Source organism: Myotis daubentonii, chromosome 13 (assembly GCF_963259705.1).
Source record: "Myotis daubentonii chromosome 13, mMyoDau2.1, whole genome shotgun sequence".
Classification (NCBI taxonomy): domain Eukaryota; kingdom Metazoa; phylum Chordata; class Mammalia; order Chiroptera; family Vespertilionidae; genus Myotis; species Myotis daubentonii.
The window spans coordinates 15,937,972-15,963,934 of NC_081852.1; the positions used below are offsets into that span (position 1 = coordinate 15,937,972).

The 25,963-nt window shown below is 44.6% G+C and overlaps 1 protein-coding gene across 2 annotated transcripts in view; it reads left to right on the forward strand.

Moving 5' to 3' along the window:
• The first annotated feature begins 2,444 nt into the window (after nucleotides 1-2,444).
• Nucleotides 2,445-25,963, forward strand: part of POLR3A (RNA polymerase III subunit A) — a 50,980-nt gene continuing 27,461 nt past the window's right edge. The window contains exons 1-15 of one of the 2 annotated variants that reach the window (XM_059662257.1): nucleotides 2,445-2,591; nucleotides 5,399-5,534; nucleotides 5,794-5,931; nucleotides 6,235-6,406; nucleotides 6,855-7,009; nucleotides 12,213-12,452; nucleotides 12,551-12,713; nucleotides 12,866-13,002; nucleotides 14,729-14,832; nucleotides 15,245-15,386; nucleotides 17,475-17,615; nucleotides 21,506-21,575; nucleotides 22,141-22,268; nucleotides 22,472-22,610; nucleotides 24,632-24,796. In XM_059662257.1, coding sequence (XP_059518240.1) covers nucleotides 2,548-2,591; nucleotides 5,399-5,534; nucleotides 5,794-5,931; nucleotides 6,235-6,406; nucleotides 6,855-7,009; nucleotides 12,213-12,452; nucleotides 12,551-12,713; nucleotides 12,866-13,002; nucleotides 14,729-14,832; nucleotides 15,245-15,386; nucleotides 17,475-17,615; nucleotides 21,506-21,575; nucleotides 22,141-22,268; nucleotides 22,472-22,610; nucleotides 24,632-24,796 — 2,074 coding nt within the window. In that variant the 5' untranslated portion in view covers nucleotides 2,445-2,547. The remainder of the gene's footprint in view (nucleotides 2,592-5,398; nucleotides 5,535-5,793; nucleotides 5,932-6,234; nucleotides 6,407-6,854; nucleotides 7,010-12,212; nucleotides 12,453-12,550; nucleotides 12,714-12,865; nucleotides 13,003-14,728; nucleotides 14,833-15,244; nucleotides 15,387-17,474; nucleotides 17,616-21,505; nucleotides 21,576-22,140; nucleotides 22,269-22,471; nucleotides 22,611-24,631; nucleotides 24,797-25,963) is intronic. The other variant, XM_059662258.1, reaches the window with a different exon arrangement.

Consider the following 25,963-nt stretch of genomic DNA (forward strand, 5'->3'; position numbering starts at 1 on the left):
TCCAGCCGAGTTACAAGTTGGTAAAGCTGGAAGACATCGTATGCCAGTCTCCTTATTTTATAAAGAAACTGAAGAAACCCTGACTCAAAACCTTTGTTATTTCAAGTGCTCAAACTGACTGTTTTGATTTGATTTATTGCTAATTAGCATTTTTGTGAGATTCTCTGTTGATGTTCTTCCTCCCCCCCGCCTCTCTCTCTCTCTCTCTCTCTCTCTCTCTGCCATCTGTTGATGTTCTTATTAAAAATAAATAACTCTTTTTCTGCAAATTTTAGTTTTTACAAAAAAAAAAAGAGCTTTTAATGAGTACTTGCTTGATCCAGAAATTTAGTTATTCAAAGTGAAAGAGACATGTAAATATAAAGAATATATGTGTGGATGTTCAAAGAGAGGCATTAGGAAAGAACTTCCCAAAGGTTAGTGCAGACCAGGAGACCAGGATGCAGGCTTTGAGGGTAGCTTTCCTGTATGCTTCAGAATAATAAAAATAATTAATATTTATTGAATGATTGCCTGTTACATTCTAATTACTTTTACCGTCATTATACCACTTAACCATCCCACCAACCCTAAAATTAGGGCACTGTGGGGTCAATCAAAGACATAGCCCAATTCCCCCTCCAGTCAGTGGAACAGTGTCCGCCTGGCCAGTGGCCACAAGAAGCAGATCAGCACAGACCCCAGGGCCTTGCCTGGACCCTGACAGCTGAAAACCTCACCAGACTCTGTCTTTGTCCTGCCTGTACGCAGGGTGTTCCCCTACCTTCTAGTTAAGCCCCTATCCAACCCTGACCTAGAGCAGAAACTCACTCCCCTGGAGGCCATGGGGTCTTCCTCATTGTGTAAGTAATAAAGTCCATGTCTTGCCCTGGCCCGTTTGGCTCTGTGGATAGAGCATCAGCCTGCGGACTTAAGGATCCCAGGTTTGATTCCGGTCAAGGGCACATGCCTGGGTTGCAGGCTAGGTCAGACCTGCAGGAGGCAGCCAATCAATGATTCCCTCTCATCATTGATGTTTCTCTCTCTCATTCTCTCCCTTCCTCTCTGAAATCAATGGGGGCATATTTAAAAATAATAAATTAAAAAAAAATAAAGGCCATGTCTTTTCCCTCTGGTCCCCTCATGGTTTTGTCAACTAGCAAAGAACAGTGTGGCACTCCCGGGATTGGAGCGTCTATGTTACAAGTACCTATTCTACCCTTTTTATAAATGGGTAAGTGACTGAGACACAATAAGGTTAAATAACTTTCCCGAAGTCACACAACTTGGAGGCCCTGTGGTTCCAGAACCTTTGCCCTTACCCTCCAGTCACTCATCAGATCTTGTTGGTATAGGATTGTCAACATTACTTCAAAGATACAATGAGCGATTAACTGCTGAAATCGGTTAGGAACATCTGGTTTGCTTTTTGTCTGCCACATTATTGTTTTACTGGTGAGGATTCATGGAGTCTGAAATTTAGATAGCATTCCTTCATAAAATGTAAAGATTGTTGATCCACTTTATAACAGTTTCTCAACGTAGTAAAGAAATTTCAGGTTCTGTAGCGCTGAGTCCTGTGATGGTGCGGTTTCCTTGCTAGTTTTGTGCACTAAGATGTCATATTAATCACCTCCCACGGGTTGCCACAGACTGTAGGCAAGCAATTTATTTCAAAACGTAAATGATCTTTCCTTCCTATTCTCTCTTCATCTTGTTTCCCTAGCTCATCGTGGCTCTCTTTTCACTCTAAACAGACACTTTCAGCTTCTGTTTTTGCAACCAAGAACATGAGTTTAATCATTTTCTTTTGCAAAGTATCTTTGTGAACTGGAGGAGCCTGCGTGGCTGTGTTTTCTGCCTTGTTTATTTTTTTGTTGGATGTCCAGATGGTGCCCTTTGTTCCTTGGGAGGGTTCATTTCAGCCTCCAACGCTCTTAAACTATTTGAGACTTTACTTAAGATGCTAATAAGGTTGATAATCACTATTTTTTCTTTTATGCCTCTCTGTTTGTCTGAAAATCCTGAGGCAATGAGTTGTAGCTTCTCCGCCTGTGTCAGATGACCTGGAGAAAAGAAGCAGAAATGGGACTTTGAAAATACAGGAGCAGGTCCGACCAGTCAGTGTTGCTCAGTGGTTGAGCATCGAGCTATGAACCAGGAGGTCACAGTTCGAGTCCTTGTCAGGGTAGGAGCTCAAATCCCAGAGGGGGCGGTGTACAGGACGCAGGCAATCATTCTCTCATCATCATTGATGTTTCCCTCTCTTCCTCCCTGAAATCAATAAAAATATTTTTTTAAAAAAGAAATACAGGCCCGGCTTCCCTGCCATTTCAAGGAGGTGTCACAAGATGGCAGTGGATGTAGAACTAAAAGCATCGGTGTCCCTGAAGCCTCCCTTGACAGACGGCCTGCGAGTAGCGGAAGCGGAAGCGGCCGCGGGAGACGCTTTACGGAGGCCGGGAGGCTGCAGCGGCTGTGTCTGGAGCAGCATCCCGGAGGAGTGGGGAACCTCGTTTACCTAATCCAGCCCCCCGAGTCCGGGGAGCTGCCCCGGCGGCCGTCACCATGGTGAAGGAGCAGTTCCGGGAGACGGATGTGGCCAAGAAAATGTAAGATGGAGCAAGACTGGCCTCAGGGGGCGAGAGGGGGGCGGAGGGGCGGAGGGGCCCGAGGTCAGGGGTCCCGGGCCGTCAGGGTGTGAGGTGAGGGCCAGTTGGAAGGGGCGGCTGGGAGTCAGCCGAAGGGCTGGGCAGAGGTCAGAACCCGGCGGGTCAAAGAATCCCGACCCGGAGCGAGCCCTCCGCACCGAGGGGCTGCAGGCCGGGCTGGGCCGGGGCGGGCGGGAGGGGCGTGGGCCTGGGCGCTGCGATCGCACGCCGTGGGCCGAGGCTCGCGTTCCCCGAGGCCAGGCCGTGGTCCCTTGACCCCCGCGACCTTCTCGCCGCGGCAGCGTGGGGAGCCTCCGGGCGGGGACCATGCTGGTCTTGCTGCAGCGCACCGGGCGGGAGGCCCCGTGCCCGGGAGGACAGGCTGTCCGCTAGAGCGCTGCGCCCCGGGATGGGCAGCCGCGGAGGGGGGCTGCGGTCCCGGGCCTGCTCCCCCAGAGCTGCTTTACGAGCCGCGGCCCCTCGCAGAGCGCCCCGTGGAAAACGACAATCCCCCGTCCTGGCAGCAGGCATCTGCGAGGAAGGCGCTGTGTGCTGGCCCAGCGACGGGCCTTGCGGATCGGCCGGGAATCAAGACCTCACTGCCCGGTGCAGCTGCGGAAGGCAGACAGGGCAGCGGCAAGGGTGGGCACGGGGGCTTCCGGGAGCCCCGAGTGAGAAGGGTTCGGGCTGCGGAAAGCCACCAGGCAGCTTTCTTCCGGGACCGTGGGGAGGGCCGGGGGCGATGAGAAGGAAGCGTGTGTCCGGAGTCACCTGGCAGGCAGGGAGGGACCTTTGAAGGTTTTCACTGAGCAGCGGAGAGGCTTGATCAGAGTCCTGAAAGGTCTCGTGGTTCAGAGGGACAGGATGAGGGGGTGGCCCTGGAGGCCTGGGCAGGGATCGGCAGGGGGGCGGCAGGGCCATTGGAGGGAAGTGGGTTCCAAAGGGCCTTCGGGTCAGGATGAGTAAGGGAGGAATGAGATGCACAGAGTTTCCTGCTTGGGCGGCGGTGTGGATGGTTCCTTTCCCTGGAATGGGAAAGTGCCTCATCTGGATGAACCCTTCAGGCTGTCTCTTCCAGTGGGCGCTGGCCTCTCACACCCAAGCCAACCCCGCCTCTACTCACATGTAACTCTTCTCACAAAGTAACCCAAGTGACTGTTAAGATGCAAATCACATCCCTGACAGTTCAGCTTAAAATCTTCTAGCAGCTTCCGTTGCACCAACATTTAAATTCCCTGTCATAGTTCCCGAGCCCTATGTGACCTCTCTGACTTCATCTTGTGCCGTTAGTTTTCTGTGCTCTAGTACACAGCTTGCATTTGGTTCCTTGAAAATGCCAGGCTTGCCGGGTAACTGAGTGATTAGAGCAGTGATGGCGAACCTATGACACGCGTGTCAGAGGTGACATGTGAACTCATTTTTTTGGTTGACTTTTCTTTGTTAAATGGCATTTAAATATATAAAATAAATATCAAAAATACAAGTCTTTGTTTTACTACGGTTACAAATATCAAAAAATTTCTATATGTGACACGGCACCAGAGTTAAGTTAGGGTTTTTCAAAATGCTGACACGCCGAGCTCAAAAGGCTCGCCATCACTGGATTAGAGCATCGTCCCCACACAAGGTTGCAGGTTTGATCCACAGTCAGGGCACATACAAGAATCAACCAGTGAAGCATCAGTAAGTGGAACAACTAATCTCTCTCCCTCAAAGCTATAAATAAAATGAAACATCTGTATAAAAACGAAAGAAAGAAAATGCCAACCTTGTGCTGGTCCTGCGGCCCTTGCCCTATTTATGCTCTATTTCAAGTGCTCAGCCAGCGGATCATCTTATTGCTGGTTCCTTCTTATTCAAAACTCAGCTTAAAAGTCCATTTTACACAGGAACTTCCTGACCACACAGCATAAAGTCGGCTCCTTAAACTCTACCCCTTCACATCATTTCATTCTCTGCTTTTCCTCCGTCTTGTGGATCAGTTTATTATCTGTCTTGTCTACCCTGGACTGTGAGCTCCATGTTGGCAGGAGACCTTGTCTCTCTTATCTAATCTGTGCTCTCAGCCCCTCAGGAGGTGCCTGGCACATTGTAAATCCCCAATTTGGGGGGAAAGTGAATGAAGAAACAGATCAGGGAGAGAAAGTCTTGGGTTCTGTTTTAGAAGCGTCGAGTCTGAGGTGCCTGTAGGGCATTGAGCATGGGTGTTCAGAACAGGTGTCTGTGTGGCCTCCAGCTGAATAGAAATAGCTGGCCGACAGCTAGAGATTAGACAGACGTCAACATATACTCAAGTGCCAGGATCACTCAGGAGGAATGTGTACAATGAACAGAAAAGAGGATGCGGGGTATCACCCCTGGTAGGGGGCGATGCCAATATGTAAGAGACGGCAGTAGAAGAAGAGACCACAAAAGCATCAGCCAGAGAAGGGAAGAAAGCCCCGAGTATATGGGGTCACCAGAGCCATGAGAAGACAGTATTTCACGGTACGGGGGAAGCACAGCAGCTGGGAGATGCTCTCACTAGATTTAGCAACCAGCAGGTGACCACCTCGGTGAGCCCCACTTCATTCGATAGAGAGGAAACAGTTCCAGCAGGATGAAGGGTGCTTACCGAGGAAAAATGGGAGAGGTTTTAATATATAATAATGGGGCGCAGAGCCTATAGAGAGATGAGAGGATGTGGTTGGTTATGGTGGGTCACAGATGTAATCACCGTTTTTGGTAGGTGGTTTTGATGTAATTGCTCCCGTTTCTTTTCATTCCAGAAGCCACATCTGTTTTGGAATGAAGTCACCCGAGGAGATGCGCCAGCAGGCACACATCCAGGTTGTGAGTAAGAACCTGTACAGCCAGGACAACAACCACGCCCCCTTGCTGTACGGGGTGCTTGACCACAGGATGGTAAGACCCCTGCGCCTTCCAGGTTCTTTGTGCTTTGACTTGAAACTGGTGACTTATCACATGGATGGAAACAGGGCCTCCTTCCACCCGCCCTGTTCCCCTGCGCACCCATCCCAGTCCCCAGCCTGCGGTCAGTTGGATGGGAATACACTTCAGCTTCCGCGTTCTGATTCTGCGTCACTTGGCCACCGGTGAGGACTGGTCCCCACTTTGCTATCCGGTGGTCCTCATTGATTACTGGGGGTGCTTTTATCCAAAGGGCACCAGTGAGAAGGACCGTCCTTGTGAAACCTGTGGGAAAAACTTGGCTGACTGCCTGGGCCACTACGGATACATTGACCTGGAGCTGCCTTGTTTTCACGTGGGGTACTTCCGAGCCGTCATAGGCATCTTGCAGGTGAGTGCGTGTGTGTTCCTGTCCCAGGCATGAACTTGGGAGTTATCAGTTAGGGACATTGGAGTGATCTTAGGAATTGTGAGAGGTGGGAGACACATCTAGGGAAAATTTTTATACTAAGCGCATAATATTTTATCTTCAATAAATAAGTTGCTTACGGATTCTTTATTCCTTGAATTTCCTTGAGTAAGTGGTAGCCAGTGCATGGTCACTCTGTGTCCTGGGCAAGGCGTGGGGGTGCCATTTTAAAAAGAAGGCTTTTCATCCTCTTATCCTTTATCTGTTTTGTTTAATTTTTAAAAGATGATCTGCAAAACCTGCTGCCACATCATGCTGTCCCAGGAGGAAAAGAAGCAGTTTCTGGATTATCTCAAGAGGCCCGGCCTGACCTACCTCCAGAAGCGAGGGCTGAAGAAGAAAATCTCTGATAAATGCCGAAAGAAAAACATCTGCCATCACTGTGGCGCTTTCAATGGTGAGCAGAAGGTGCAGCAGTAACCCTTTCCACTCATTCTCTTCTGTTTAGCCTGTTAGCTTTATGCAGTGTTTCTCAGTAAACTTTTTTTCTTGCAAATTAGGCTATAGAGCCTAGCAATTGGTGCACTGTTAGGAAATGCACCTCTCATCTTTTTTTATCCTTGTTAGAGGATATGTTTTGGGGTGTTTTTTTTTAATTGATTTTTCCAGAGAGAGAGAAAGAGAGAAACATAGATCGGCTGCCTCCTGTGCACACCCCAACCAGGAATCTAACCTGCAACCTTTTGGTGTACAGGTCAACACTCAACCAACTGAGCTACCCGGCCAGGGTGCACATCTCATCTCTCATTGCTGTAGCAATTTCAGTAACTTCATTAACCAGGCTGCAACCTCAGGCCAGCCCAGCTAATAACCTTTTATTTAACCTTAGTAATAAATTCCTACAGGTACTGTAAAGAAGTGTGGTTTACTGAAGATAATTCATGAGAAATACAAGACCAACAAAAAAGTGGTAGATCCTATCGTATCGAATTTCCTTCATTCTTTTGAAACGGCCATCGAGCACAACAAAGAAGTGGAGCCCCTGCTGGGGAGGGCACAGGTGAGTCTGATGTGCATGCCTGCCCTCTTCCTGCCTCCCCTGCCCCACCTGCTCTCTCTGCTTCCCCTGCTCCCCCAGGTCTTACACACGTTCTGTCTCTCCACCCTCTGATGTACGCACATTTTGCAAAATGCGAAGTTCAGTTAAGTTAGATCTCCAAGAATACTTCATGTGACAAGTGTTTAGCACTAAGCCTAATGCGGACTGGTCTTGTAACTAACAAATTTTCCTTTGTCCAGGTAACATGTCATATCTTTATTGTAAAAGATTGTAAAATTATAGCTGTACAGAGCACAGACTGAGAAATCCTGTTTCTCACAGGGATAATGAGACATAAGAACTTGTAGGTAATTTTCATTACTTTTATTGGCATACATTTGACCAACAGAATCTTATGAAGTGTCTTATTTTTACCCTGCTCTGAGCTTGATTAGTTCTTAATTCACATAGGACTGTCGAGAATTGATGCTATATGAAACTAACCAATTAGTTGAGTGGCTGCTGAGTACCAGACTCTGTGAGACCTGTGGGGGAGCATCAGGAGCTGCCACTGGGTCTGCTCTCAAGGATCCCACAGTTTAGATGTGTCGGTAGCCATTCACCTGTGAAAAGAGAACTAATATCATAGCCGCAGTGCTGACTCACAAGAACGGCAAGGACAGTAAGTTCAGTGGGAAATCGGGAGGAAAATGTCACTTTGGACTTGGTTAGGGAAGACTGAGGAAAGGTGTGGTTCCATCCGGTGTAAATGCCAGTGGGCTTAGAGAGTCGGGCAGTGAGCTCAGGACGTGCAGGTCACAGCGTCTAGGTTCCCGCTGTGGCGGAGGCTCTCTTTGAAAGACGGGGGAGCGATGGAAAAGCACCTCAAGTTTAGTGACTGCTGGCACGCACTGACCCTGTTCCGAGTTCTTCAGATGGATTAGCTCATGCAGAAGGAGGATTACAGCTTTGAGTACACAAAACAGTTTGTTCTTGTATTATTATCGACTAATGATTGTGTTATTGTCCATACAAACAACTAAGCCTGCTTTGCCCCACCTTGTACTTAATCCCACAATACACTTCCAGGACAGCGTTGCCCAAGATGGCAGTGAGGAGGGAGTGGGAGCTCTTGCCAGGGAGTTGGCTTGCAGGCCCACGACGGCCAACTGACAGTACTGGGCGGAGGGCCTTATGCTCGGGGCGTGTGGAGCCACTGAAGGTTTTGAGCAGGGAGGGAAATGATGAATAAATGGTGAAGTTTCAAAACACCTGGCTGCTCTTAAGAAAACACCATGATGAAAGGGAAAAGGCAGGTCTCGACTGGGAGAAAGAAGTCACAATTCCTAAATCCTGACAAAGGACTCTCGTTGCCAGAACACAGGAAACAGCTTTTACAAATCGCTAAGGAAAAAAATGACCTGATTGGTTTCAGAGAGAGGAAGGAAGAGGGGGAGAGAGAAACATCAATGATGTTTATTATTTTCATTGATCGGTTGCCTCCTGCACACCCCATACTGGGGATCGAGCCCACAACCAGGGCATGTGCCCTGACCTCCTGGTTCATGGGTCAATGCTCAACCACTGTGCCACACTGGCTGGGCAAAACCCACCTAATTTTAAAAGGTGGGAGCAAGACTTGAATTGGCCAAAAAGTTGTATAGGCCATTTGGATACATCATAAAAGAATGTATCCAAATGGCCTATAAATAAATGAAAAGTTGCTCAATGTTATTGGTCATCAGGGAAATGCTAATTAAAATATACACACACCTTCCCAGAAAAATTAAAATGTAAAAAAACTGAAAACCAAGTGTAGGGAAGGTTCTGACACATATATTGATGTGGAAGTGTAAAATGTTATTGCCACTCTGAACAAGTTTGGCAATTTCTTATCAAGTTAAACCTACATGTGGTCTAGCAATTTTACTTTCAGGTATGTACTCAAAAGAAATGAGTGTATATGTATGTACACAATATTTGTACAAAAATGTTTCTTGCAGCTTTATTAGTAAAAGGCAAAATTGGAAACATCCCAAATGCCTGTGAACAGGAGGATAAATAAATTGTCGTATGTCCATACAAGTGAATCTAGTGCAATGAAAGAAATAACTCCTGACTCACAACCTGGCTGACTCTCAGAGTCCTGCTGCGAGGAAGAAGCTGTGTACAAGAGTACCTAGCGTCTGACCCATTTAGATCAAGTCCAAAAACAGGCGGGGCTCATCTGTGGGAATGGATGTTGGGAGAGCCGTTACCCCATGGTGAGGGCGAGACACTGGCTGGGAAAGGAGCACCAGGTGCTTTCTGGAGAGATGGAAATACTCTGTATCTTGATCTGAATGGTGGTATGTATGTACACAGGTATACGCATGTAGAGGTTTCAAATCTCTAAGATTTGGGCAATTTCCTATGTATAAATTATGTTTTGAATTGAAAAAAGGGGAAACCAACCCTGAACTTGGGTAGTGATGGTGGAGCCTGAGGCCAGAGTCAGTGTGTACAGTAAGAGTGGACAGGAATTGATGACCCGCCACTGTGGAGATGGGTGTGCGAGGCAGAAAGCTGTCAGAAGCCTGGCAAGCAGCCGTGGTCAGTTTGCATGAGGATGCCCGGGCTTTCTTGGGTGCGGTCTTACTTGTGTTCCCCTGTAGTCACTCTGCTGCTCACTCTGTGAGATCAGCCTCCCTGGCATCTCACTGGCACTTTCCGCTGCTGCCTCTGCCCAGAACCTGCGGCACGGTCCTCACTTGCCTAGGACTGCTCTTCTGACGCTTCCACAGGAGTGGTCCTCCTCTAGGGCCGGAGGCGTCTGGTTTGGAAAAGTCTCCTACGTGACTTGGCCTAGGAAGGATCCCCTCCATTTAAGAGCCACTTATCTGGTGCATTAAGCTGGGCCCTTGGGACACTCCCCCACAGCCACCACCTCCCCGTGCCCCCACTCCACTTTACCCAGGTTGACACCCTAGAGGTGGTTTAGGGTAGTGGTTACGAGCTTTGTCTGTGGGGTCAGACAGACCTGAGATTAGAGCCCAGCTTTGCTCCTTATTATTTCCATGACCTCAGACACATGACCCAACCTGTACCTCGGTATCCTCAGCTACAGAGCAGGGATTGCAAGAGTATCTGCTTTAGGGCTTTTGAGAGGATTAAGAGATGATTCCAGATCCAATGTTTAGCACAGTATCTGACGCTTACAAGTGCGTAGAGCATGTTGCCCAGTTGCGGCAGTAGTTTCCACTGCCACTAGCAGTCCTGTAATAACAATCGTGATAAAGATGAGGAGGTTTCCTCCCACCTCTGCTGTGCTCAGACTCGGTGTCCCTTCAGCTTAATGACGACTCCCCTCCCTCCTCGGCGTCACCAGAATCCCTAGCCTCCACTGCTTCTGTGCAGCCTGCTCTGCTGTCTGGACCCCCTTTGAGCTCTCAGCCTTGCCTCCCCATGTGTACAACTTCTGTGTCTTGTCTAACACTTGTGCTCTATCATGTGCTTTTGGTGGTTTCTTCTGCTTAAGCTCGGTCCGTAACAAGATCCATGTTTCTGAGTTCCTGTTTGATGCCAGTTCTGGTGCTTGGAGCCTGGCAGGGTCCCTGAGATCATCAGCTGGCCTAGTTCATTTCCTTTTCAGGAAAGGAACCCCATGTCTTTATGGGCAGCACAGCGTGATTGAGTCTGGGTTACACACCATGTAGGAATTGAACTGAACCTCTGGACTCTATCCCCTGAAGACTACTGTCTGCCCACTCCCTATCGTAATGTAAATCCAGGGGTTGGTGGACCTGCAGACAAAAGTACCTCCTTAGATGCCATCAGTCTTGTCTCCCCACCAGGTGAAATGCTTCCATGATGTCCCTGGCAGACTGGGTGACAGGCTGCCCTGGCTGCGATCCTGCCGGACATGTTCCTCACCACCACCCAAAAGCAGCCCACACTAGAGCTCTAGCCGCTAGGATGCTCTGCCCTGTGCAGAACAGTCCTTTTCTGCTGTCGTCATGGGTCCCTGATTTCTGCTTCCCGGTGAGGGCGGAATAAGTCAGCAGCCTCCTCCAGATGCCTCCAGGGAGGCAGTTGGGATCTCACTCTTGGAGTAGCTGCTCTTGCAGAGAAATGGCTTCCAGACTCTTGCCAGTTCTCCTGTCCTCCTGGACGGCCTTCAGCCCATGATGCTCTCCTCTAGTACTGACTGGTACTCCAGGGGAAGGTTGGCCTTCATCCCCTTCCTAGAATGCTATGAACAGTTCTAGATTCCCCGCCCATTGCTGGGAGAAAGGGAAACTGAGGAAGGGAGTTCTTTTTCGGGTGAGGATGTGGATTGGAAAGCTTCCTTCTCCCGACTTCACTGCCATTTCCTCCAGGATGGGACGGCAGTAAGTTTGTTTTGCGGCACTGTTCTGAGGGCAGTAGCTGTTGAGACATTTCTTCCTTAACTGTCTTCCCCTTCTCGTTAAGTTATGCAGAGCAAATTCTGCATGTAGCATATATTTGCAGTCACGTGATCTTTGATTCCAAGAAAAATCAATAAGCAGCAAGACACAAGCTGATCATTCTTCCCTTTGATCTTTGACTGTCTCATAATTTGCCTAGTTCTTAAATTATGAGTAAGTTGTTACAGCATGGCACTTCTGTTAAATGAAGTTAATAGAGACCAATGTAAGTTCACTACAGAAAATTTAAATGTAAAAACAGAAGCAAACCGATTATAATTCCACTCACTGAAAGATAGCACTGTTAAACCTTGGTAAACTCTTCCATTTCCTCTTTTCTGTATAGATGTACATCCTACATGAGATCATATTGTACACATGCTTATTTCGTTTACCAGTATTTTGTGAACATCTTTCATGGCAATAGCTGCATTCTACAGTGTCTTTTATTTATTTATTTTTTTTAATGGCTTCATAATGTTCGATGTATGATTTTATCTAGCCAGTAACCTGTCAGTCAGGCTGTTTCCAACTTCACTATTAAGAACAGCTTTAGTGAACATAATCTTTATGTTAATTTTTAATCACCCCCTTTGGAATAATTATGGGAAGTGGAATTATTGGTTTAAATAATTGGAATAAAAGGCATGCATATTTTAAGGGCTCTCACAATATAGCATATTAGCAGAAATCTGTCATCACTTACACTTACTCTAAGTGGTGAATAGGCTAGAGAGTATGGAGAGTAAGCCCTTGCTCAAGCTATGGGAATTAATGTATCTCTTTCCTGTCCATAGGAAAACTTGAATCCCTTAGTAGTTCTGAATTTATTTAAGCAAATCCCAGCTGAAGATGTCCCTCTTCTTCTGATGAACCCAGAAGCTGGAAAGCCCTCCGATTTGATTCTCACGCGACTTTTAGTCCCCCCCCTGTGCATCAGACCCTCCGTCGTGAGTGATTTGAAGTCTGGCACCAATGAAGATGATCTGACAATGAAATTGACAGAAATCATTTTCCTAAATGATGTCATTAAAAAGGTCAGTGCTTCCCATTAGCATATCTGTATGCAAACACTTATGAGCAAGAAAGTCAAGATGATGAGGCTCGTTTCTGTTCTTTCTCTGCTCCTTTTTAGCATCGGATATCAGGAGCCAAGACCCAGATGATCATGGAAGACTGGGACTTCTTGCAGCTGCAGTGTGCCCTCTACATCAACAGCGAGCTCTCAGGCATCCCCCTCAACATGGCGCCCAAGAAATGGACCCGGGGTTTTGTCCAGCGCCTGAAGGGAAAACAGGGTATGTTGCCAACAAAATGTGCAGGAGGCAGTTGACTTCCTTTGCTTGCTTGCATGCTTGCTTGTTTTCAAATGCATGTCCAGCTTATCTAATTGGGGATCACAGACTTTCCTTGTGCCATGGAGACCTGTGACACATTTTTATTTATTTAGGTCGATTTAGAGGCAACCTCTCAGGAAAGAGGGTGGATTTTTCTGGCAGAACTGTCATCTCACCTGACCCCAACCTCCGGATTGATGAGGTAGCTGTGCCAGTTCATGTGGCCAAAATTCTAACTTTTCCTGAGAAAGTAAGTACCATTCAGCTGCTTGATTCTGTCTTTCGAATCCAGTCCTTTACATTATAGTTTAAGATGCCAAACAACAGACAGTGGAAAATCCCCTGTAGTTCCCCTCAATGCACAATTTGGCATGTGTTAGTATAGGTATCTTTCCTGTTTGTTTCATGTTTTACATATGCATCGCTATATGTAGTACAAGCAGAACTGTGTATGTACTCACAGATATATTAAATGTACTGTTCTGCAACTTCTTTCCCAAGTACTATCATCTTTAACATCTTTCTATGTTGCTTCATACCTCATGTTTTAGAGGAGCTAAATGATAAACACCACACACAGTTAATTTTCTTGGGATGGATTTTTATTTATTTTTTAAGTGAAAGAATTTTTTATATACACTAGAGGCCCAGTGCATGAAAATTCATATACTGGAGTGGGGGTCCTTCAGCCCGGCCTGTCCCCTCTCACAGTCCGGGAGCCCTCAGGGGGCGGGAAGCGACCTGGAGATTGGGGAAGGCGACACCCCCATCACACCTCTGCTGCTGCCACTGCCAGCAGCTCAAGCCTCGCCGGCCCCGGTTACCTGAGCCTCGGGCCAGCCCTGGGCGGCTGGGCAGCCACCATCTGAGGCTTGCCTGTGCCTCGGGCTGGCCCTAAGGGGCTGGGGGGCTGAGGGGACTGGGTGTTGCCATCTTTGAGGGAGGGGCAGTCAATTAGCATATTCCCTCCTTATTGGATATGGGTGCCGCCATCTTTTGTGATGGTGTGAGGGTCAATTTGCATATTCCTGCTTTATTAGATATGATATATTTTTATTGATTTCAGAGAGGTCAAGAGAGAGATACATCGTTGTTGAGAGGGAATCATTAATTGGCTGCCTCCTGCACACCCCTCCACTAGGGACCGAGCCCACAACCTGGGTTTGTGCCCTTGACCAAAATCGAACCCAGAGCCCTTTAGTCCGCAGGCCAATGCTCTATCTGCCGAGCAAAACTGTCCAGGGCGGGATGAATTTTTATTTTTAAAACCTTAGAATCACTGAGTCAAGGCTTTGAGTATTTTAAGGCTATTGATGCATAACCAGAAAGGCTGCACCACTCTGCCTCAGTGCACACTCACCATGAGTGTAAAATACACGGTACCCTTTTTTCAACTGACGTGTACAAGGCCTAATATCAGGAGGCTATTAATTGGCTTTGCCTTTGAGATTCATAATTGGCCAGATCATAGACGGTTTAGGTAAAACTTACAGGAAGTGTCCTCAGTTGAGTTTCTGATGATTCAAAGTTTCCTGCTCTGAGATGGGTGTTCCAGGAGACTGTAGTCCTACAGGTTGTAGGACAGCGTTGCAGACCAGGGCCTCTGTGCTAGTGTCACCACATGGTAAATCATGGCAGATGAAGTGGCCACCTTTTTGAAGATCATAGTATGTGCTGGAATGTTCCTACAGATCAGTTCAGCCACGCTCTTTTCCGATGGGGATACCAAAGGCGAGTGAAGGCCTTGGCTATGTCATCCATGAGTGAGTGACCAAGTTTGGACTAGAACCTGGGCTCCTGTATGCTAGTCCATTGTCATTACACACATGACCCTAGGCAGCAGGATGCACAGGGCGCTGCCGTTCTCCCTCCTAGAACCACACAAAGAAAGTGAATTGAGGCACAGTTCAGTGTATTGAATAACTAGTAGAAGTATAGGAACTATAAACTAATATCATCTCTTTGTGGTCCTGCAGGTAAACAAAGCAAACATTAACTTTTTGAGGAAACTGGTTCAAAATGGACCTGAAGTTCACCCAGGAGCCAATTTCATTCAGCAGAGACACACGCAGATGAAAAGGTAACGCTTTCCCAGTCTGGCTGGGTGTATCTCGTGACCAAGGTCGCTGTTGCCATGGTTAGCCACAGAATGCAGTCCTGAGTACAGTTTTGGGGTATTTAGCATGTGGAAGGTATGTGTTTAAATTGCAGTGAGTCTGGGTATACCATTTGCCCCATTTAGTGATTGAATATACGTGAAGTGTTCATTTGTTTCTTAGCATTTAGAGATCCTGGACCTAGGTGGACAAAGCACATCGGGAGAAATGAACTTGTGTCTTACGATCAGCTTTTCATAGTTAAATTGATACCTCGGGGGGCACCTTAGAGTGAAGAAATATGATCATTTTAGAATTTGAATTCTGATATGAACGGGGAGAAACTTGCTGAGGAGACCTTGCTCTCACATATCATGTGTATTATTGTGTGCGCAGGTTTTTGAAATACGGAAATAGGGAAAAGATGGCTCAGGAGCTCAAGTATGGGGACATTGTGGAGAGGCACCTCATAGACGGGGATGTGGTGCTGTTCAACCGGCAGCCCTCGCTGCACAAGCTGAGCATCATGGCGCACCTGGTGAGTGTGTGGTTCTGGTCTTATTTTCTGTGGAGTGGAAATATGCTGTAAACAATGCTAAATTCCAAACTTCTAAAATTAAAATTGCCAGTAATCTCTGATTTTCATAACCTGCTTTTCCTTTTCTCTCACTTTTTAATTTGAGGGAAACTTGAATTTCAAGCTTTTCTTCATTGTTTTTAATATTTATAATGTAACATTCATACACTTAAACAGAGAGGAACTAATTGAAAATTAGTGTGAAAGTGACTAGCATGATTTCACTTGCAAACTAAAATATATACATATATATGTGCACAAACTTATGTAAAATAGATATGATAAAAAAAATTGACTTTTGATTTAACTTAGCATATTAACTAAGAAACTAAAATGCTTAAAATATTTTTCTTTGCAGTAGTCCTCCAACTAAGACCCTAAACCATATTTTTTTTGGTGATTCCGTTTTGCAACAGCAGCAGTTTCTTTTTCTGGAAATTTAAAATGGAAATGAGGTGCAACTTTAATTTGTTAAATATTCATTAATTCTCCCATCTTCAAAGCCATTGAACCATGAGCATTTGTAAACAGTGTTTACACAAGCTCTGAAAGTCGGGTTTTTCTGGATTCCATTTTTCAGTAGTTTGTGAATATATTGCCTAACAGTGAAATACCAAAGCAGCAGTTTATGATTTATGAGGATATGATTATGGGATCTAGGGGAAACAGAAGCCTTCCTTTTCTAGAAGCTTCTGCTTATCTTTGGAACATTTTTTTAAAAGAAATTTTTAAATATTCAAAGAATACTATTGTGAACTCTCATATTCCCATCCTCTTTATTCAGTTTTCTTGATTTGGCCTCACTTGTATATCTTCCTGTTTTCTTTGATGGACCCAGATGCCATGTCTTTTTCCATGTGTTTTCAGTTTACTGTGTAAGGCACACATAGTAACCACAGTACCATTGTCACACCTCACAAAAAGAACAGTCACTCTTTATTTGTCAGTGTCTAGTGCCCAGTTCACAGTCGGATTCCCTAAACAAACTAAAAACTTGCAGCTAGTTTGTTCGGATCAGGATGCAGAGTCTGCATATTACATTTGGATGATACATACCTAAGGTCTCTGTTGATCTGGAACAATCCTCCCTCCTTTTTTAAATTGTAATGTCATTGTTGAAAAAACCATGTTATTTGTCTTAGAGAATGTCCCATGCTCTCAGTTTGTATAGGTATGGAGTTAAGTGTTTCTTCATTCTTCCTTGTATTTCTGTAAACTGGAAATTAGCTCCCAAGACGTGATCAGATGCAGGTTCAACTTTTTGACAAGAATGACTGTGGGTGGTGCCGGCTACTTTCAAGAGGGCTTATTTGAAGAGGCACATGTTATCTGAATGTCCCATTCTTACTTAAGCTGAAAAGTATAAGGATTCATCTGATGTCTTCTTTGAAAGGCTCCTCATCAACCTTTCTGCTAATAGTTTTGTTCATTTATGATCATTGCCTACATTATTTCATTAGGGCTGCAAAATGGTGAAATTAATCACTTATTTCACATTTACTACAAAGGATTCTTGTACTAAAAAAGTAGAGCTATCTGCTTGTCTAGAAATACAATTTATAAAGGAAAAGCAGCCTAAATACCTAATTCTTTTTCCTTTATTGTCAGTTTGGGAAGTAAAAAGTTGGTGCTCAGTTACTTCCCATTCGGTTGTTTTAATTAACTGCCATAAATTTTACTGATATCAAACTGTGATGTCATGGGCCGGGGGCCTTCATGTGGCTCCAGTGCTGGTGTTTGCCTCCAGTGGTAAAACAAGTTCCCACATTGGCCATGGTGAGTGAGTCACTCGAGAGAACACACTAGAGATTTATTTTCTTAATCTACATTTTCCGGTTTTCCATGAAGCCACCGTCCTATATAATAAAGAGCTAATATGCTAATTAGACCAAACAGCAGAATGACCGTCCAGAAGACCTTCCAGACGAAGCCAGGGCTGCGAGGGCCGAGTCCTTTGCACGAATTTCGTGCATTGGGCCTCTAGTTTTTTAATAACTAAGAAGCTTTTGGATCAGTGACTAAGCCCTCCTCTTGTTTTGTGTTCCACAGGCCAGGGTCAAGCCCCATCGGACCTTCAGATTTAACGAGTGTGTGTGTACACCCTACAATGCGGATTTTGATGGCGATGAGATGAATCTTCATCTTCCACAAACAGAAGAAGCTAAAGCAGAGGCCCTTGTTCTAATGGGGGTACGTAGAGTGGGGCGGCCCCGCTTACAGCTCCATGAGGGTAGGAAAAGGGATCGGGCCCTGTTGGGAAACACCTTCTAGTGTGTGAGTTGGTGTCTGTGATAGGGGCTTATTGGGGGGAGTTGATGTTTCCTGACCTATAATGTTGGTTCCTGAGAGAAAATGGATATGTGAGCACCATTTATGAAAAGATGAGAGAGCGTAGCAATCAGCTGTTGGGTATCGTGGGAAAAGATGGTTCTGCATACATGGATTTTCTAGTAGCTAAAGATTCTTTAAGCACCAATATATTGTATTGAACATTCTGAATGGAAACCTTCCCAAAATGTAGCAATACTTCCTTGTCTTCTGGAGGGCACACTAAACAGTCGTTTTTGTAATGACTCGTATCACCATTTTATTATTAACGGGTAAGGAGTGCCCATTGGGTGCCAGGGAAGGCCGGTGATGAGTGAGGCCGGTGCCTGGTCCTGAGGAGTCACAGTTGGGCTCTAACTCTTGCGCTGTGTGTGCTGTTCACTCCTGAACCCGCCAGAGCACAGTGGTCCGGGTGCCTGCTGGGTAGGCTCTTCCCTCCTAAACTGAATGGTCTTACCTGTTGGGTTTTCAGAACTTAGGTCTTTCTTTTTTCTAGTATCCTAGTTTTCTGTATTATGAACTGATATATCTTGTAGTCTTAAGTGATCCTTCCTCCAAAAATACTATTTCTGGTACGATTCTTCTAATCTATTTTGGTTTATGGTGTTAGTATTAATTCTCAAGTAAAGGCGATTAGGTTCTGCAAGCAGATCTATTAAATATTAAAGTCCGTGTGGATTTGGTGGGACAGCAAGCAGGGGCTACATTCGTAGCCTTTGCTAGAGTTCTTCATGGTAGGAGTTGACATATCTTTTTGTGTTTTTTAAAATATGTTTTTATTGATTTTTAGAGAGAGGGGAAGGGAGAGGGATAGATAGAGAGGTAGAAACATCTATGAGAGAGAAATATCATTGATTGGCTGCCTCCTGCATGCCCCCTACTGGGGATCAAACCTGCAAACCCAGGCATGTGCCCTGACTGGGAATCGATCCAGCTCAACCATTCAGCCACTCTAGCTGGGTGATATATCTTTTCTAATAAATGAAATATTTAATTTATCAGATATTGTTTATACATGTTTAAATTATCCTTTGGAGAATTAAATAATTCTGAGAAATTTATGTGCTAAAATAGACTGAAGTCTTCAACTTTTTTGAAACATTGATTCTTATTTATTCAAACATTCTAGCAAAGTAATGGAAGTTATTTAAATAAGGTAGAGTTTCTACACATCACAGCTTTCTTTTATTTCCACCTCTTTAATCAGTTTGTTCCTTATTCATGAATATAGATGGTTGTTGTCATGGTTAAATAGCCTTTCTTTTCCTTTTTTCTGCTTAACGTATTATAAATACCAACTTGCTGTAGAGTCCTCGTGATTGATCATAATAGCTTTACAGCATTTCACCACGTTAGCACACCATGAGTCATCTTCCCTCTGGTGTTAAAAATTTAAGGTGCTTTTCTTGTTTTGTTTTGAGAGTTAGTCCCTCAAGGGTCATCTTTGTGCATTTAGAGTCTTCTTTTGAATTATTTCTCTGGACTCCTGGGCCTATTAAAAAGATTTAGTTGATGCTGATTGAGCACTACTGTGTGCCAAGCACTCTTCTAGGAACATAGCAGTGAGTGGGGAAGTCAAGTTCTTGCTTTCCTTCCTATTTGAATGGGGAGAGATACAGAATAACAAATATAAAATGTCAGATGGTTATAAGTTCTAGGAAGAAAAGGATCAGGCAGGGTAAGGATGAAAGAGCATGAAGGGGGTCTGTTTTAGGATAGTCTGGGAGGACCACTAGAACGGTAACATGAACCAGGTTCTGAAAGAAGTGAGAGAATGATCAGTGGGTCTGTCAGGGAAAGAATAATTCAAGCAGATGAGCAGCAGCTGCAAAGGTGCAATCACACTTGGGGAAACAAGAACGTGGCCTGTTTTATCCTGTGCCTCAGTGTCTGTAGCAATGGTGATGAGGGCTGTGTTGGGAATTGGTGGTTGATAACGAGAGGACAAGATGGTTGATGGGTGCGTGGTTGGTGGAGGATGGATAGCCGTGAATGAGTTCTTGTTCTGTGCTCCTATAGTCAAAGGGTGAATAGGTCAGTACAGTCATTCTTCCTGACTGGCACTCTCATTTCCAGGAACCTCTCCAGAGGAAGTAATTAGACTTGCAAATTATTTGCAATCACAGAACACAAGCAGTGCCCAGAAAAGAAATTGGTTTTGTTAAATTGTGTCACATCCATACAATGAAACCCTTTGTGTTCTCTTAAAAATGATGACATAGTTGTATACATAGTTGTTTGATAAGTAGTTGCCTATATGTTTGTAAAAATGTTTATAGGAAAAAGTTGGAGCCGAAACCAGTTTGGCTCAGTGGATGGAGTGTTGGCCTGCGGACTCAAGGGTCCCAGGTTCGATTCCGGTCAAGGGCATGTACCTGGGTTGCGGGCACATCCCCAGTGGGAGATATGCAGGAGGCAGCTGATCGATGTTTCTCTCTCATCGATGTTTCTAGCTCTCTATCTCTCTCCTTTCCGCTCTGTAAAAAATCAATAAAATATATTAAAAAAAAAAAAGTTGGAAGGGTTATATGCTAAGTCTTAAAACAGTTGATGCTTTTGCTTGGCAGTTCGACACATTGAGTTTTGATGTTTTTAGATTTTTTAATAATGGATATATCTTATTTTTATAATTAAAAAGTAATGTTACTAGTGATAATAGTTATCAGCCTGCAGCCAGTTAGACTTTGCCATTGACTTTGCTATTATAGATATTTTTGTTAGACATTTTGTTATAACATATTTCATTGGTTAAAAATGAAATCACTAAAACTCAGGCTTCAAGATTATTGGGTGGAAGAATCCATAATTACTATTTGGACAAATCCCTCAGTTTCTATGAGAAAGTTGCCTACTGCAGCGGTCGCCAGCCTTTTGGACCTCACAGACCACCAGTGGTCCGTGGACTACCAGTTGGCGACTGCTGATCTACTGCACTGACTCAGCATTCCTGTCTCCTGGAGCAGGTGGGGCTCTAGCTTAAATGTGGCCCAAATTGCCCAGGAAACTTCTCCAAAATGTGCACATATGGGCTTGCGCAACCTACTCCCACCCAGACCACTTGCTGTCCACCCCAGAGAAATTCTCTTAACCAGAAGTGCGCAGCTGTCTCCTGCCCCATCATTGCTCTGGGTAGTGGCTCAGAAGAAGGCAGGCAAGGTCTCTGCCTTGGAGGGCCTTTCACTGTGGGTGAGGAGGCCCAGAATGCCTGCAAGTCCGCATCAAGAGTTGAGCAGTGCACTCTGACCCAGAGCCTTCTGTATACCTATCCATGTGTTGGACAACAGCTTCCTTTTTTGCTCAATGTGGCACTCATTGAATTTTAGTTAAATCTTGTTGCTGAATTGTTTGTTGATAGAACTTTCTGTCTCAAGAGAAATTGAACAGTTTGCCATCGTTGTGAAGAAGTGTGGAATTGATTCACTTCAAAGATGACACAGTACTACTCATTCGTAGAAGTGAATTTCTTTGGAGAAGTGCATTTATTAAAAACAATAAAGTCTTAGATGGCAGAGTTCTTTACAGGAATCTGAAACAGCTTAACTCGGTGTTTTACTAATTTAGTGCTGATAGGAACCTCTGAGGTCTGCCTTGCTGGTATTTCTTCTCTCTGCTCGACAGATGAGGAACTGGAAATTAGTGACAAAGCTGGGATTAAGGCTCCTGGGTTCGATTTCTCAGCCTTGGCATGCAGATCTTTGGACTGCATCATGCCTCCAAGGATGGCTAACCTACTGTATCCATTTTTCCTTCAGACTAAAGCAAATCTTGTAACTCCAAGGAATGGAGAACCACTAATTGCTGCTATTCAGGATTTTCTAACAGGTGGGTTTGTGAAATTCACTTAAAAGGAGACTGTGGAACAATGGTTCTCATTCACAATGGTTTTATATGAGAACTTGCAAAGTTATTTAATTGCCTGTGTTTCATTCTGTTGTTTGTTTACGAAGTTTAACTGTGAACTTATTTTTGAGATGTTTTGTATTGGTTGATTGTTCATTGAATCAACAAGCATTTGTTGCCTGTTTCCGTAGTGTAGTGGTTATCACGTTCGCCTAACAAGCATTTGTTGAGCTCCTGCATAGACCAAACATGTTTCTAAGCCCTGGGGATACAGCCGTGAGTAAATCAAACTCCTTTTACTCATGGAGCCTAAATTCTAGCTGGAGGGGGAGAGCCAGTAAGCAGCTGTATGTTTTGTCACTTTTTAAGTAATAGTCCATATTTATTTTTAATATATTTTTATTGATTTCAGAGAGGAAGGGAGAGGGAGAGAGAGATAAAAAACATCAGTAGGAGATGCTGGTAGGAATCTCAACTTTAAAATTGAAATGTGATTTCTCACAGTTTCATTCCTTTATGTGTGTGTGTGTGTGTTTAACACTTTTAGGTGCCTATCTCCTTACTCTTAAGGACACTTTCTTTGACCGAGCCAAGGCATGCCAAATCATTGCTTCAATATTGGTGGGCAAGGATGAGAAAATTAAAGTTCGTCTCCCACCTCCTACAATATTAAAGGTTTGTGCAGGAGCTGTGTGTGTATGTACACAGGTGTGTGTGTACACAGGTGTGTGTGCATGTCCATCCCCATATGTCCATATGGATGTACCTGTGCCGGTGCTGGGTTTGCATGTGATCGCTGTAGTCTTGTCTTATTTACATGAAAGGTGGTCCAGACCAGGCTTGGCCAGTTGATGCTCTGCCTTCCTTTCCTCCTCCAGCCTGTCACCCTGTGGACAGGAAAGCAGATCTTCAGTGTCATCCTCAGACCTAGTGATGACAATCCAGTGAGGGCCAACCTTCGAACCAAGGGCAAGCAGTACTGTGGCAAAGGAGAAGACCTCTGTGTCAATGATTCCTGTGAGTTAAAGCAAACGGCGGGGGGGGGGGGGGGGGGGGGGGCGGCGTCAGAAAAGCAAATTCAGTGTTTCTCTAAGGCCTTAGCCAGAGGCAGGGAATTTGTTCTTCAGGGAAATGTAGCTGATGATTCTCCTCTCAGATGTGATTTTCTTGGGTTTTTTTAAAATATGTTTTTACTGATTTCAGAGAGGAAGGGAGAGGGGGAGAGAGAAAGAAACTTCAGTGATGAGAGAGAATCATTGATTGGCTGCCTCCTGCATACTCCCCACTGGGGATCGAGCCCGCAACCTGGGCATGTGCCCTACTGGGAATTGAACCGTGACCTCCTGGTTTACAGGTCAATGCTCAACCACTGAGCCATGCTGGCCGGGCTCAGATGTGATTTTCTACTTCTCTAAGGTAGAGATCCTGTAGACACATGGGCCAGTGATTAGAATGTTTTTCACCACGTGCATTTGGTCTTGACTGGTTTCTGCCTTTTTTTTTTAAATTGTTTTATTGCTTAAAGTATTACAAAGGGTATTACATATGTCTTCCTTTTTTCCCCTGCCCTTGACAATCCCCTGGCCTCCCCTACCCCCACAGTGTCTTATGTCCATTGGTTATGCTTGTATGCATGCATACAAGTCCTTTGGTTGATCTCTTACCCCCCCCTCCTGCCCCCCCCACCCTCCCCTTTTTGTCTTAATTAAATTTATTGAGCTGACATTGATTTAGTTTCTGTCATTTAATGCAGTTTCTTTTATTCTGCCTCTTGTTTTTTTTGAGTTGTTTTTTTTCATCAACCAGAGTCTCATTACTTAAGGCATCTAATTTCTTATTTTATGTCCAAAAAATGTGTTCATTGACTAAAAGTATGACTAAAACGTATAACAAAAAATACGAAGTTTTTTCCCTGCCTCACCTGGTTAGTGAATTTTCTAATAACATGAAGAACAGATGTTAACAGTGAGATTTATTTAAGTGCAAGCCAACTGAGTCATGTAGACGAATGCAGCTCAGAGTTTGGTCTACAGACCAGTGTCATCGAGCCAGTGTTTCCTTTCTGGCATGAGCTCCTTAGTTTATCTTAGGCTGCTAACAGGAATGGGCTTTGTAGCAAGGCCTTGTGACAGGAAATGGATCTATAGGACTCTGAAGATATTTTTTCATTGATTTTTTTTTTTTAGAGAGTAGAATGGATGGGGAGAGACACAGAGAGAAACATTGATGTTAGAGAGATACATTGATTGGTTGCCCCTCCCCCCCCCCCCCCCCCACTAGGGCTGGGGATCGAGCCTGCCATTTAATGCAATTTCTTTTATTCTGCCTCTTTTGTTTTTTGGGTATGTACCCTTGACCCAAATCAAACCCGGGACCCTTCAGTCTGTGGGCCGGCACTCTATCCACTGAGCAAAACCAGCTAGGGCTAGCTTGATGTTTTAGATTGTGTTTTGTTTATTTCTAGATGAGAATTTCACTTCTTTTGGTTACATAAGCTCTTCACAATGGTGCCCCTGTTAGTTTCCAATATCTTAGACCAGTGGTCGGCAAACTGCGGCCCCTTGAGTGTGGCTCTTCCACAAAATACCACATGCGGGCGCGAGCGTACAGTGCGATTGAAACTTCGTGGCCACACTCAAGGGGCCAAAGAGCCGCAGTTTGCCGACCACTGTCTTAGACGAACAACACAGTGCTCTACACTTTGGTTAAAAGCACTTTGCTATACACAATGTCATTGATGCCCAAAATATCCCCATGTCATAGAGATGGCAAGTGCTTGATGTTGTCTTTCACAGTTCACAGATGAAGAGAATGAGGGCTAACTAGTACATTTCAGAGTTAAGACTATAAGGTAACTAATTGGGCCTGTAATGCTTCTTAAAAGACACTAGATTCCTCTTTTTGAGGAGAATTTCCATTTGCTCTGCTTTAACTTTAAATATGGAAACAAGTTTTCTCAACTACCTCCAATGCTTTTTGGAATGAAGAAAGGTGTATTAATTGTCTGTTTAAATGCATAGTCACTGTTATCCTTGCAGATGTCACTATCCAGAACAGTGAGCTGATGAGTGGCAGCATGGACAAAGGAACACTGGGATCAGGATCCAAGAACAATATTTTTTACATTTTGCTGCGAGACTGGGGACAGAATGAAGCCGCCGATGCCATGTCGAGGCTTGCCAGGCTGGCTCCTGTCTACCTCTGTGAGTGTCTCAGCATCCTCGTTTTAATGCCGTATTTGCTGGGTCTAGGGGTTTCTTCTGCTATTGTTTCATCCCCCTTCTCACCCCACACACATACACTTATCTATTCCAAGCTAAACATTATGCTTTCCTCAGTGAAATGAGTGTGATACTGACTAATTGGGCTGCACAGTTGCGTTGCTTTTCAGTCTCTTCTCAAATCTATAAGGGCTCCCTGTTGCCTACCAGGTAGGGTTGTGTTACATAAAGAGCCTTTTGTGGGCTGCTTCCAAGGTTCCTGTGCACTCACTGTGCCCTCTGGCCTTCCATCATTCAGCCCTACCAGATTTCTCAGTATTTCCCCCTACCCTGGCACTGTTCTATTTCCTGTGTTTGCTCATGTTTTGAGCTTGCCATGAGTCAGGAGATCTTTACTGCCCCCAAACATCTTTAATCTACTCTTAACTTGATTGATTCATTGGCTGGGTATAGAATTGTCAATTGAAAATTATTTAACCTTAGAATTCTGAGGATATTGCTCTATTCTGTTCTAGCTGCCAGCATTGCTATTAAAGTGTATTTCCATTCTTATACCCAAATTTTTGTATTGCATTGTCTTTTTATTCTGGAAACTTTAAGAATCCTCTCTTTGGTTTTGGCATTCTGAAAGTTCACAATGGTACATCTTTGGTATGGGTATTTTACCATTCATTGTGCTGAGCACTCTGTAAATTCTCTTAATCTACAATTATTTGTCCTTCAGTTCTGGAAATTTGTATTACTGGAGGCCCGATGCATGAAATTCGTGCAAGGGGCTCAGCCCTCACAGCCCTGGCTTCATCCAGAAGGTCATCTGGAAGGATGTCCAGAAGGTCGTTCAGCTGTCCGGTCTAATTAGCATATTACACTTTATTATTATAGATTTTTCTGATAATATTCTCTCCTTTACTTCCTCGTTCTTTCTTTTTGGCATTTCTATTAATTGCCTACTAGAGCTCCTGGATTGACTCTCTCTCTGATTTAATCTTCTTTTCTTTGTTTATGTTTTGTTTCTGATTTCATATTATCTTTTAACAATCCTATTGATTTAAACATATTTTTCACTATCATATTATTTAATTTCCAACCACTGTTTTTTTATCCTCAGGTAGTTCTTTCCTTTTTCTTTTTTTTAAATATGTTTTTATT